Below are 13,336 nucleotides of genomic sequence, written 5' to 3' on the forward strand. Positions count from 1 at the left end.
GTGGCTGCTCATACTGCAGCGGGACTGCAGGGGTCTTATCCTGTCCTGTGGGCAGCGGTCAGAGGTCTGCTTTGGACAGGCTGCAGCAGGGAGTCCCTGCCTGGGCCCCTTGCAGCTATGGGGACAGGAGGCAGAGCTGCCCCTAGCATGGCTGCTGTGGCACTTCTGTTTCTTCCACCCAGGTTTCCTGGGCACAGACTGAGGGTGTGAGGGTCCTGCTCAGGGGGCTGAGCAGGCAGATTGCCCCTCATTCTGTGACTCTTACACATGGGATTCTCCCTTTTCATTTCTAAATTGGTTCAACTAATAACCTTTGGACAGAAAGTGCCTCTGCTAGCAAGCATCCTGCCTGTATGCACACGTGCTCCAGCGTGCTTTCTGGCACTGGCCGGGGTGAGGGTGGTGACCGCTGCCAGGCCAGCGTCAGGTCTTCCCTCTTCAGCGACGGGCAGCATACCCAGGGCACCTACTTGCGTTGTGAGATGAAGGCCGACCCTGCGGGAGGACGCTCAGTTGAGGGCCCTGCCCTCCCCACAGGAGTGGCAGATGCTGGCCATGCGGATCTGCTGGGCCCATCAGGCAGCGGGAACCCCAGGCCTGTTCCCTCCAGGGTGGGATCCATCCCTGGGGATGCTTTCCTCCGCCTCCCGAGACCTGCGCGTCCTCTCCTGTGCCCAGCTCCCGTTGTGCAGCAGAAACATCCTCTGGAGTCACTTTTGTCCCTGGAACCTTGACCATTGGCTGGTCTTGGGGTGTCTACACAGCTCCGATGTGCCTGTGTGGGCTCCTGCCCTCCTCGAGGCTGGCTGTCACCCCGCGTGGCCTTGGGGGCTTCTCTGTCCCTGCAGTGCTCTGCCTCCCTCACTCTGCCCGCTCAGGGTTGCAGTGTGGACTGTCTCCGCCTGGTCCCTCACCCTGCCCAGGCAGCATGAGCCTGTTGGACTTCTCTCTCGGGCCCAGGACTCGGCCCCTTCGTGTGCCCACTTTCCCATTTTGCTTGTCTCCAGCATGGCCCCAGCCTCCATTGAAGTCGCCCCTTGTTTGTGCATGGTGCTTCCTGTTTTGCCAGGTCCTCTCAGGTGCTTAGAATGGCTGTTTAAGTCTGGTCTGGTCGTGGCACCATCTAGGTTACCACCAAGTGTGTTGCTCCCTGTGTTCTTTGTTGGGTGTTTTTGGTACTGGGGATTGGACCCAGGGTTGCTCCACCACTGACCTACAACCTTGGCCTTTCTAAATTTTGTTTTGAGACAGGTCTTCCTAAGTTGCTGAGGCTGGCCTTGACTGGGGTCCTTCTGCTGGGCACACAGGCGTGGCCACTGTGCCTGGCCAGCTCTGTCTTGATGTTAGCCCCCTTGGCTATTCCCTGTGCCCTGCACCTCTGGCGGTGGGGCATTGTGTGTGGCAAGCGTGAGATGAGGAAGCAGCACTGGGCCTTCTTTCCTGCTGGGCCATCAGCCCCTGGCCCTGGGGTGTCACCACAGTCACCCTCGGGCAACTCCAGTGCAGGGCCACTGCACCTGGCCTAGCGTCACCTGGGGTGTTGGGGTTCTCCTTGGCCCTGCTCCACACTCAGCTCTTGGCCCCTCCTGGGAGTGGGCTGCTGTCACTTCTGGGACCTGTGGTGGGGTCAGGGGAGGACTCTCCTCCAGCACCGCCTCAGTTCTAGGCATGGGTCTTTGTGCTGGGCCTTGGGAACAACTCCTTCTCAGCGCCCTGGCCCCTTCGAGCAGTAGCTGCCCTGTGCTGTGTGGAGCAGGGTCCTGGGCTGGTGAGGGATTCATACCCCTCCACCAGGGAAGTGGCTCTTCCCTGTGGCCTGGTCGCAGAAACTGGGGGTGTTTGCTTGTGTCAGGGGCCAGGAGCAGTTCTTACCTTTCCCTCGGTGGCTGAGGTCTCTTGCCTTGGATGGAGAGGGGCCAGGGGAGGTGCAGAGGTCAGTGCTGTCCCCAGCCTATTTGGAAGAGAGCTCATGAGAGAGGGTGCCCTCCCCCACACTTGGAGCCGTGCCCAGCTGGTGGGACTATGGCCGTCTCAGCCACCTCCTTCTGTTCTGCCCGTGTGGCAGCCCTCTTCCTCACACTGGGCCACAGGTGGGATGGTAGATCAAGAGTCCTGTCTTTCCTTGGAGGGGTGGTCCCTGTGTGAAGCCAGACCAGCAGTGGTCTTGCAGCCCAGACTCTGCAGGGCTTTTAGAAAGGAAGGGTCAGCAGATTGTCAAGCTTTGCAGACTGGGGGGATGTTCTTCAGTGTCGTCTGTACCCTAAGTGGATGGAGGACCCCAAAGTAGCTAGAGTGGCGTAAGACCCACTTTCCCAGCAGAGGACTCGGTGGCCCTGCCTGGGCGCTTGTTGGTTGAGTTCTGCTGGGACGGTTGGTTCTGACACCCCTCCTGGCCTGTCTTCTCTTTCAGTTATCTCAGCTCTGCCCTGAAGAGAGCTTGGAGAAGCTCATTCCTTGCCTGACTGGCCCAGATCCGTTCTACGTGGAGAGGAACCACATGGATCTGGAAGCAGGCCTGAGGTGGGAGAGGCTCCTTTCTGGGTCCTGTGGGGGCTCAGGCCGGCCATTGGCCACGTGGCTGCCCTGATGTGGTCTCTGCTGCCTGCAGGATTCTCATCAGCCTTCAGAGGCTCTGAACAGCCTCTGGGCGGTTTTGAGGGGATGAGTGAAGGAATTTTGAAGCGTGCACCACCCCCTGGTGCTCCCGAGAGCCTCTGTCGAGGCCGTTCTGGGTGGAAGGCAGGGCCTAAGGAGTAGTCCTCTGAGTCCTCACGAGTGCCCGCGGGTGTCGCAGTGCCCAGGAGGCTGCTCGCGTAGCCCGGGTCGCGGCCCTCATACTCATTTCCTCTGACGTCTGTTTCTCTCGGTTGGAAGCTCAGGTTGCACCCCAGTCGTTTTGCTTAATGCCATTTTGGTGATGAAGCCACTTTGCTCGACTTCTAGGTACTTGGCTTCATTGCCTTCTCACGTATTGAAAAATGACCACGTTAAGAAGTTCTTCAGCACTTCATCTCCCACCCAACAGCTTCAAAGTCCAAGTGAGTTTATAAAACGACTAAGAAAAGACAGAAATATGCCCTTGCCCACGAATTTCTCTGACGCGTCTTTTCTAACTTGCAGGTCCTGGCAACCCCTCCCTCCCGAAAGTAGGTGCCGTGATGGGCGTGTCTGGCAGGTGAGTGGCAGCCCCGTGTAGGCACCTGCAGTTGTGGTTAGAGGTTCTAGAGTTCAGCCCTTCTCAGTCGGAGTCCTGAACGGTGTCGAGGGAGGGCCAGGGTAGAGATGTTGCGAAGTTCGAGGTCCCGAGTGCTGAGTAGTCAGCGTTGATGTAGGCAAATCACTTGTCTTCCTTTTATTCATAAGTCATAAAGCGGCTTCCCGACTGAAAGTGTGGTGGTGGTGGACACGTGCACGGGGCACCTGCAGAGCTCTCCCCTCAGGCAGGGGTTGTTGGGGTGGAGAGGGTGCTGGTCTTCCCAGAGTTTACGGTGGGTCGGACGCCACGTGCATGTGGGCGCCTGGTGCGGCACAGTCTGGAAAGCCATGTTCCTGTGCCCGGCCTGTCTCCTGTCCTGCAGGCCCGTGTGTGGAGTGGCCGGCATCCCGTCCTCCCAGAGCGCTGCCCAGCACCACCTGCAGCCCTCGGCCAGCGCAGCTGCGGCCTTGCCTCACTGCTCCCATGCCGGGGGCGCAGGCTCGGCGCTGGCCTTCCGGGCCCAGGTGGACGCCCCGCCGGCCATCCTGATGCCCTCCAGTCTGCAGGCCCCGCAGCCCCAGGAGCAAAATGGAATTTTGGATTGGCTTAGGAAGCTGCGCTTGCACAAGTACTACCCTGTCTTTAAGCAGCTCACCATGGAGAAGGTACGCAGGCTCCTGTGTGGCTGTGTGGTGTGCTCGAGGTCATGTGATGTGGAGGCTGTAGCCTTGGTCGAGGTCACACAGCCTGGCATTAGTGGGGTCTGTTGTGAACAAGCAGATGGCTTTCTAGGTCGTTGCAGGGGTGGCCCCGTGCGGTTCCATCCAGAGCCCTGCTATAGGCAGACGGCCTGCTCAGGAGCTACCCCTCATCTCTCCACGTCCTGCGCAGCCTGTGCCAACAGGGCCAGCTGAGCGGGCAGGCATGGGGGAGTGGTTAGAGGTTCTTTGAGAGAAGTTTGATGAGAAGTATTGTTCCATTGTTAAAATTTCACTGAAGCATTTCTAGTTTTGATGTCACGGATTGAACTAAATTAAACCCAGACAAGGTACTTGAACTCTGAACTCCCCCTGCTGGACAGGACAGGTAGCTGTTACCTATGAGTCTCATGGGTCCAACATTCTACTATTGAACCTAGAAATCAAACTTTTACTACAAAGCAAAAGCAAGTTTTAAGTATATTTGTAATACCTTTTGTTTAGGATTCATAAATCTTAAAAATGGTTGTTACCTGGGGGTGGTGGTACAGCCCTGTAATTTGAGTCCCGTAGGATGCTGAGGCAGAAGGATCACAAGTTTAGGGCCAGACTGGACAACTTATCATGGCCCTGTCTCAGAAAAAATGAAGCATAACCAGTGCTAAGGCTGTGACTCAGTAGTAATGCGCGCCTGGCTCAGTCCTCCGAGAGAGATCGCTAATCTGTTCAGACTTTTCTGATGGAGTATATGAGTTGAAGTGACCAAACACAAAGCAGGTGTGGAAGGAGGTGAAAGCTAGAGACTTTCCGGGTCCTGCTCTGTTGGACGGCTCCCGACCCTGCAGCACTTGCTGCCTAACCAAGCCACTGTGTGGCTGAGGTGAAGGTGCTCTTGAGGAAGGACCGACTGGCTGGCGCTCCCAGCGCAGAGGCTGGCCTGTGCCAAGGGACCCTCCTCGGAGGGCGGGGCACTGCTGCCAGTGGAGCTCTGCAGCGGTTGGACTGTGACTCCTCCAGTCATTTGCCCACGTAGCCCACCATGCCGGTGAGCGGTCTGCAGAGAGTGGAGAGCCACCTGGTGCCCATCATGCGGCATCCACACTGGAGGTGAGCTGTGGCCCATGGGCTCCGCTGTAGAGGCGTGTGGAGCAGGGACAGTTCACACCCGGTTAGGGGAGGACGCCGTGTGCCCAGGTCCTCTGTTGACTGCCTAGGCGTGATCTGTCCATAGGCCCCAGACATGTCACTTTCAGCCCTGAGGCCTTTGTTTCCAGTCCTGACTCTCAGCGACTTTGTGATGTGTTTCTCCTATGCAAGTTTTTGAGCCTTACCGAAGAAGACCTGAATAAATTCGAGTCCCTCACCATGGGAGCAAAGAAAAAACTCAAGACTCAACTGGAGCTGGAAAAGTAAGCATGATGTTATTTTTGAAATGTATGTTCATTTTAGCTTCTCACATGCTAAATAGGGTGCCAGGACTTAAAGTGGTGTTAAAGGCTAGTGTTTGGGTTACTTTGTCTTTCTTATTCAGTCATTAAGTAACAGTTTTCAAAGTTGTACAAATGTGGCCAGGGACAGTGGTGCACACCTGTTAAAGTTCTAGCAACTCGGGAGGCTGAGGCAGGAGGACTGCAAGTTCAAGGCCAGCCTGGGCAACTTAGTGAGGCCCTGTCTCAGAATAAAAAATAAAAAGGATTGGGATATAACTCAGTGGCAGAGCACCTTGCTTCAGCCCCAGTACCACAAAAAAAAAAGAGAAGCACAATAGTGATAATGACAAATGACTTAATAGCATGATAGCAATGAATGAATCAGAAAATCAAATTGTGCAGTGCGGCTCTGGCAGGGTAGGAGGACCGAATCCCTTCAGCCTTTAGCGTGTGTCTTGTGGAGTAGAGGCCTGGGGGTAGTCTGGGGACAATGACCAAAGTTGTCCCTATGCCTTCTTGTTCTGCAGGGAGAAGTCAGAGCGGCGGTGCCTGAACTCCTCGGCCCCCACCTTGGTCACCAGCAGTGGAGTGGCCCGAGTGCCCCCCACCAGCCACGTGGGGCCCGTGCAGGCCGGGCGTGGTGGCCATGCTGCAGGTGCGGAGGGCCTGACGCTGGGCCATCGTGGGCGTGCAGGTGGCGAGACGTGCTCACGCCAGATGCTCGCCTGCCACTTAACGATTTGATGGTCCTGCCGGTCGTTCTGTGTCGACTCGCATGACGTAGCCCAGGAGGCAGGCGGGAGAGCCGGGGAAGCTGACCGTGGGCCTTGCCGGAAACCGTTGGGCAAAAGAACCAGATGCAGAGCTGCCAAGCTGACAGCACGGGCAGTGACCCGGCTGGGCCTGCCAGGCTGGGCCATGCTGGCTCCACGCTGACCACAGGAGCCAGCCCTCTGAGGGCCGGGTGCCTTTGCGGTGGCTCCGTTCTCACAGGGTGGGGCGGGTTTTCCGTCACACAGTAGAAGTAGGGAGAGAAGAGAGGCAGAGCACGCAGGTGCCAGGGCTGTTCTCAGGGCCTGGGCAACGAGAGGGCACGTGCTGCTCGGTGCCCCGCACATGCTCTGCGAGGAGCGGGAGGCCGTGGGCAGTTGGTGCGGGTGAGACTGTCTGACTCTGGCAGAGGTAGTCTCCGCCTCCTGGGGCGTCCCGAAGGGCTCGCCTGCGGGTGGTGCTGGCCGGCCCCCGTCAGCCCCCGTGCGGACGTGGGTGCCAGCCGGAAGGTTGACCTGTGCCTTCTCCGCAGAGCTGCGGGTGGAGGTGGAGCAGCCCTCGCACCAGACGCCCCGGGAGGGCAGCTCCTCCGAGTATTCCAGCTCCTCCTCCAGCCCCATGGGTGTGCAGGCGCGGGAAGAGAGCTCGGACAGTGCCGAGGAGAACGACAGACGTAAGGCGCCCGCGCGACTCCGGCTGTGCTGCCCGCCCCGCCCTGGGCCGCGTGGCACTGACCGCTCTTTTCCGTCCCCAGGTGTGGATGTGCACTTGGAGGGCTCTGATAAGGAGAAGCCCGTGATGCTGCTGAGCCACTTCCCCTCCAGCTCCGCCCGGCCCACGGCTCAGGTCTTGCCTGTGCAGAACGAGGCTGGCTGTGGCCCTGTGGGCCACCACCCTCTGCCCCCACAGCTGTTGCCCGCAGCCTCGCACCTGGCACCCATCCGAATGCTGAGTTCCGTGCACAAAGCCGACAGGGGGGGCGCCGAGGGGAAGCTTCTCTCGTCCTCTGTGCACTCGCTCTTGTCTTTGGAAGAAAGGGGCAAAGGGCCCGGCCCCAGGAGCGGCATTAAAGTGGACAAGAGCTTCGGCGGTGCTGTGCTGGACGCCCTGCCCTCGTCCACGCCCCACCCGCCCGTGCAGGTCCTCTCAGGACTCTCGGAGGGCAGCTCTGTGCCGCCCACTGTCTCCTTCGGGCCCAGGGCCAAAGTTGTGCACGCAGCCACTCTGGACAGGGTGCTGAAGACGGCACAGCAGCCAGCCCTGGCGGTGGAGACCAGCACAGCCGCCGCAGGGACGCCCAGCACTGTCCTGCATGTGGCCCGGCCGCCCATCAAGCTGCTGCTGTCCTCCTCCGTCCCTGCTGACACTGCTGTCCCTGGACAGACCTCCTGCCCCAGCAACGTGCAGATCAGTGTGCCCCCTGCAATAATCAACCCCCGGACTGCTCTGTACACAGCCAACACCAAAGTTGCCTTCTCCGCAGTGAGCAGCGTGCCCGTGGGCCCCCTGCAGGGCAGCTTCTGTGCCAACAGCAACACTGCCTCCTCCAGCAGCCACCCCTCCACGTCTTTCGCCAACATGGCCTCGCTCCCCAGCTGCCCTGCCCCCAGCTCCAGCCCTGCGCTCTCCTCCGTCCCCGAAAGCAGTTTCTACAGTGGTGGTGGCTCTGCGGGAAATACTCCCGCCTCCAGTCAGAGCCACCACCACCACCACCACCATCAGCAGCCCCCGGCGCCCCCAGCCCCCGCGCCGCCCCCACCCGGCTGCATCGTGTGCACGTCCTGTGGGTGCAGCGGCAGCTGCGGCTCTGGCGGCCTCACCGTCAGCTACGCCAACTACTTCCAGCACCCGTTCTCCGGGCCCTCCGTGTTCACCTTCCCGTTCCTGCCCTTCAGCCCCATGTGCAGCAGTGGCTACGGCTCCACCTTCCCCGTCGTGCACGCCCCCTACAGCGGCAGCGTGACGCCGGACCCCGTCCTGGGCGGGCAGTCCACCTTTGCTGTGCCACCAATGCAGAACTTCATGGCTGGGACAGCGGGGGTCTACCAGACCCAGGGACTGGTGGGAAGCAGCAACGGTTCCAATCATAAAAAGAGTGGGAATCTGTCCTGTTATAACTGTGGGGCCACAGGGCACCGTGCTCAGGACTGCAAGCAGCCGTCCATGGACTTCAACCGGCAAGGTGAGCGCATGGCCCTGCTGTCGTCCCACGGCAAGCTGTTCTCTGTGGCTGGCAGGGTGCTGCTGACCACAGGAGGAATACAGGTGCTGACTTTATGAAACAATAGTCAGCTTTCCTCTTTTTATTTGTGTGTGTGTGTGTGTGTGTGTGTGTGTGTGTGTGTGTGGTACTAGCCCTGTTTTAAATTTTGAGACAGAGTCTTTCTAAGTTGCCCAGGCTGGCCTTGAACTTGAGATCCTCCTCCTTCGGGCTCCTGAGTTGCTGGGATCACGGGCATTTGCTTGAACTACTTGCTTAAACTTCTTTGCTTTAAAGCTGAAAGTAATTTTTTAAATGCTTTTTGAAACAGCGTGAAAATTTAAATAAACCTGCAAAGCTCTGGAAGGGTTGCTGCTGGTTCTCGGAAGGTGACTTCGTGTTCTCCTGGGTCTGGAAGACAGGCTGGCTGGGGCCTAGTGGGCTCTGGGTCTTGCCATGTGCCGGCGCAGCCATGGGGGTGGTTAGGACGGGGCGGGCAGTCTAGACCCCCGTGCTGTTTGCGCCCGGCTTGTGTGGCTGTGCCTTGGGGGTGGGTGGCATCTCATCAGGCTGTCCCTCCTTCCTGGCTTGCTTTTGTATTTTGTTTCCTTTAGTCATCAATCTCCTACACGTTTATCCTTACCGTGCTTTGGAAGGACGGGCCTGGGGACTGGGAGAGTGGGGCAGGGTGTGGCCTTGAGACGCACTCTCTCTAGATTTCCAGCATCTTCTTTTGAGGTTGCACACAGACCTGCCTGTTTGTCCTCACCCCCAGGAGAGCTTGTAGAAACCCGACACCTGTAACTCAGGAGGTCTGGTCGCGGCCCTGCATCTCCTAAGGCCTCCCAGTCCTCTCCAGCCCCTCCATCCCTGTAGCCTCCGTTGTGTGGGGGGAGGGAGGGGCTGGGCCAGGTGGGCCACGTTTCCAGCCCCAGAGTCCTGACTCGTGGCTCTGGAAGTGACGGGGCAGGTCGGTCTGTGTAATTTTGCAGTGATTCAAATCTGCCTTTTCTTTTTCTTCTCTCCAGGTACTTTTAGGTTGAAATATGCCCCTCCAGCAGAAAGCCTGGACTCCACAGACTGATATTTTTCTCTGGCAACAGAACATTATTAAGCCATGGAGACGTAAGAAAAGTTAAATACAAAACTGAGACGTCAAGTTGCTGTTGAGCTTCATATTTTTGATCCAAAGGTGCTTTACTTTACTAGACGGGATAGAAATCTAGTGTAGAAGTGCATCAGACCCCACTTAATTGCCAAAACCCTGAACTGGAGCTTGATGTCAGGACTTGCCTAGGGGCACCTCTGTGTTCCAGACTTAGCCACCCCCATGGCTGCAGTGCAGAGACCGCCTGTCTCCCAAAGAACATCGCATCGCTGATCCTTCCAGGCTCACACGGTTCCAGGGCAGCTGCGCGCAATCTGATCCGACCGCAGGTCCGAGTCCTCCAGTGGCGTCCCCCAGATGGACCCAACACCCAGGGTCAGGGAAAACGTCAGCTGTTTTGTTCTGCTTTTTCCTAAAGTGATAGGCACTAATCTCTGGGATTTCTAAGGGTTGCACTACAGAAGAATGTCACTGACAGACCTCCGCAGACTCCTGAGGCCCGTCAGTGCAGACTGTGGCCACGTGGGGAGGGGGCACCAGCTGGCGCTTGCCCGAGCACAAAGGAGGTTTCAGTATGTCCTCCTTTCCTGCAGACAGATTCACACGATGCTAAGTGGAAACAGTTCATTCTCAACTTCATTTCTAAGGGTCCAAGTCCCAGGGAATCGTTGTGGAGGCTTGAGACTGGCCCTCCCCACTGCTCCATTGAGCGGCTCCGATCTGCTCCCCACACAGACACCTCCTGCAGCAGAAGAGCAGCTCAGCTGCTGCCGACTCCATCCGATCATCCTTAGCGAAGCTGGCAGGCTGTCGAATCTCCCCAAGGGCCCGGCCCCAGGGCTTCCTGCTGATGTGCACACTTGAGACGGGCCTTCCAACAGTAATACAGTCCTGTGGTTGATGAGCAAAAGCTCTGACATGCTCTCCTGTCACTTTTTTTTTTTTTTTTTTAAATTAGGCTGTGTATTGATAGCTAATTCCGTTAACAGTTGCCTGGAAAACTTCAGTAGAAGGCAGAGAGACAGAGAGCGCACAGACCAGACACAGCCTGGGACTGGGAGAAGTCCTGTGTTTAAGTAGGAATTAGCGCCCTTGCTATAAACATCTACATCTCAGTCCACTGGAACGGAAGCACCTAGGGGCTACAAGGATAAAGGGAATCTTCTCTCACGGGACACTATTTAGCCTTCAATATTAACACTGATCGGCAAAGTCTTGCCAGGGATTTTCCAGTTGAATATTGAGAAGAAAAGTCACAATATTCAGACCATTCTGTATTAAAATGGGACAATCAGCCTCATACAAAATTGGTGTAAATCAAAAGAAATGTCTTGAATTTAAGGCATTGAGATACAAGGCTTCAAATTTTAGATCAGTTTCCTGACTTCAAGGGAACTAAAGCAGAAAGTTGTTACATTTTTTATGAAAGGCTTTTAGTAGAGTTTTGTAGTATTATTTTAGTAGAGTTTTATTTCTATGCAATGCAGAATTGACAGACCTCTGTATTCTTCTCTATTCGTGGTACACAGTATTACACAGAGTTCTGGAAGTGACGGTGATGCCTCTTATGACAGCTGTTAGGATAGGCTTCACGGATCTCTTAATCCAACACTACAAAGCATCAACCATCAAGAGCTGACACAACTTTGCCTTAAAGAGCACCAGACTGGAGTTTGTCCTGTTGTGTTCAAGAAGACTAGAGTGTTCATCGATGTTTACGATTTTAATACTTCTGAAGGCCGTCACAGCGGCCTGGATATGTGCTGAAAGCCAAACTTTTAAAATTTTTTGGTTTTTTAAACAAAGAAATATTTTAAATAAATCCTATTTCAACATAGTGAAATTGTTGAAAACTGTCTCATAGCAAAAGAAGAAAATCCTATTTAAGTTTTTGTTTTAGTGTCAGTATAGTGGAATGAAAGTGTTGTTGTTACCCTTAGGACTGTTTTGATAAATATTAGCGGTTAACCCTAACGTAACAAAAACTTAAAATAGAAGCTTCCACCTGAAGCGTGACATTCACATTGAGTGCGCTGTCGGTCCCCACCTTGCGATGGCTGTGTCCCAGCCACGGAGAACCTCCAGTGGTCTTTGAAGGTGAGTGCGTGGTGCGAGGTCGCCAGGAGGCCGTGCAGTCGGGGACTGGGAGACCCAGAGCGAGAAGCGGCGCAGAGGGAATCCCGTCAGCCCACGAGCCCACACCTGCGTGTGGCCTGCCTGGATGTCCTTGGCCAGCAGTGTCACCGTGGATGACTCCTCCTTCCAAAGCAACCAGTCAGCCAGCCCGAGGAGCACCTCACACTTCACCAGGAGACACAGCGTCCTGGCCCTCGGGAGCCACCCTGCGGAGACCGGAGCCCAGAACCAGGTGGGCGTGAGGCACCGCGCTCCGTGGAGCCTGCCACGTGCTCAAGCTTCTAACTCTGTTTTATCTCCAGGAATGGGGACAGTGGAATGTACAGATCCAAGTAGAACAGTGTCGGGGTAGAACTGTTTAACCTTTCTGTTTTTTTTAAGCAAAATACTCAATTTTCTACCTTATTTTCTAATTTTTATTTCATAGTAATATTGAAAATTGGAAAGTGTTTAACGTTAAAACTCCTAATTGCTGAAGAGCACTGAGGAAATGGGAGCTAGCACTTACAATAAAAATAAAGGCAAAACATTTTCTCGAGCGCACATATGTGACTGGGTATTAAAAAGCCAGCACTGCCTGCCTCCCCGAGGGTCAGCTTGTCCACACAGCTGTAGTGCACCGGCCCCTGCTCTCTTCCTGGGCGGGCCCCCTCCCGCTGCCTGCTGCTTCCTGGGGTTGTCTGACGCTAGTCTCGCATCCTGGGAACTGCTGGCCTTGCCTGCTCAAGTCTTAAAGCTTGTAAGGGAAACGGCCTCCCTGCTCAGCCTCGTCCCTAAGGATGGTCCTGTGGAACCTGAGCAGGGCTGGCTGTCCTTCCAAAAGTGCAGGTGACTTCCAAGGAACAAGTCAGGTGACACTGAAAGCCACGGGGCCTGAGAGGCTCTTGCTGAACAGTCCAGGACTGAGGCCACATGGGGTCTCTGGTCCACTCTCGCAATACTCTAGAAAACCACATACTGTGCTGGTGGAGGCCACAGGGCCCGGCCACCACCCTGCTCATCGAGGGGAGGGAGGGCGGCCACACGCGTCACTTCTTCCGACGAGGCGTTGGTGCCGAGACTCAAACCTTTGCAGCTTCTACCGGACATGCTTTCTTTTTAGGAATGAAGGAATATTCTCCCATTTTTGAGCCATTCTTTTGTCAATTCTACAAAATTGCATGTAACTTTATAAATATTTTTAAAAGATATAGTTTTGTAAATATTTAATATTCCGATAATTTGATTTTGAATTGTAAATGTCAAGTATTCTGTTTTTGGGGTTTTTATGTTTTATTATACTTTGTTAAAAAGGAAAAATTGTACATTTTAGAATGTTTTTATGAGTAAATTTAATGTACTGAAAATAAAAATTCTAAAAAAGACTCAGTGGTTTTATCAGGTCTTTTCTCCCAAAATACGAAGCACACACCCTTTCAGACAGCTCGCAGTCCATCTCAGAACGCTCCACCTTCCCTGAGTGACAAGTGGGCACCTGGTCTCAGATCCACTCTTTTCTATCAAAAAGGTCCGTTTTTAACACAAGGCCCTGACCTGCTGGCAGTAGCAGGAGACTGAGCAGGCCAAGGTGCTCTCCCCTCCACCCCCCCGTGCTCCCAGACCGCGACCTGAGGCCGGAGCTTGAGAACACCTGAGGAGAGCCGCAGGCGTGCTGGGGCTGGCTGTCCTGGAGGCCTGCCGCTGCCCACAGGCTGCAGCCTGGGCAGAGCCGGGCCTGACCACGCTGCCCGAACGGGAACCAAGTGCCCCCTCCGTCCTCCCAATGCTGGCGCATCCCAGGTTCCCAAGAGCACCAAG

General features: G+C 55.6%; 1 protein-coding gene across 2 annotated transcripts in view; it reads left to right on the top strand.

Moving 5' to 3' along the window:
* The window catches only part of Zcchc14 (zinc finger CCHC-type containing 14), a 59,529-nt gene extending 46,632 nt beyond the window's left edge, over positions 1-12,897 (top strand). Inside the window, exons 5-13 of one of the 2 annotated variants that reach the window (XM_047527410.1) lie at positions 2,411-2,520; positions 2,944-3,038; positions 3,121-3,175; positions 3,579-3,861; positions 5,212-5,303; positions 5,852-5,979; positions 6,628-6,768; positions 6,850-8,277; positions 9,324-12,897. In XM_047527410.1, coding sequence (XP_047383366.1) covers positions 2,411-2,520; positions 2,944-3,038; positions 3,121-3,175; positions 3,579-3,861; positions 5,212-5,303; positions 5,852-5,979; positions 6,628-6,768; positions 6,850-8,277; positions 9,324-9,379 — 2,388 coding nt within the window. In that variant the 3' untranslated portion in view covers positions 9,380-12,897. The remainder of the gene's footprint in view (positions 1-2,410; positions 2,521-2,943; positions 3,039-3,120; positions 3,176-3,578; positions 3,862-5,211; positions 5,304-5,851; positions 5,980-6,627; positions 6,769-6,849; positions 8,278-9,323) is intronic. The other variant, XM_047527411.1, reaches the window with a different exon arrangement.
* Positions 12,898-13,336: the final 439 nt, after the last annotated feature.

The sequence above is a fragment of the Sciurus carolinensis genome, chromosome 16 (assembly GCF_902686445.1).
Source record: "Sciurus carolinensis chromosome 16, mSciCar1.2, whole genome shotgun sequence".
NCBI lineage: Eukaryota > Metazoa > Chordata > Mammalia > Rodentia > Sciuridae > Sciurus > Sciurus carolinensis.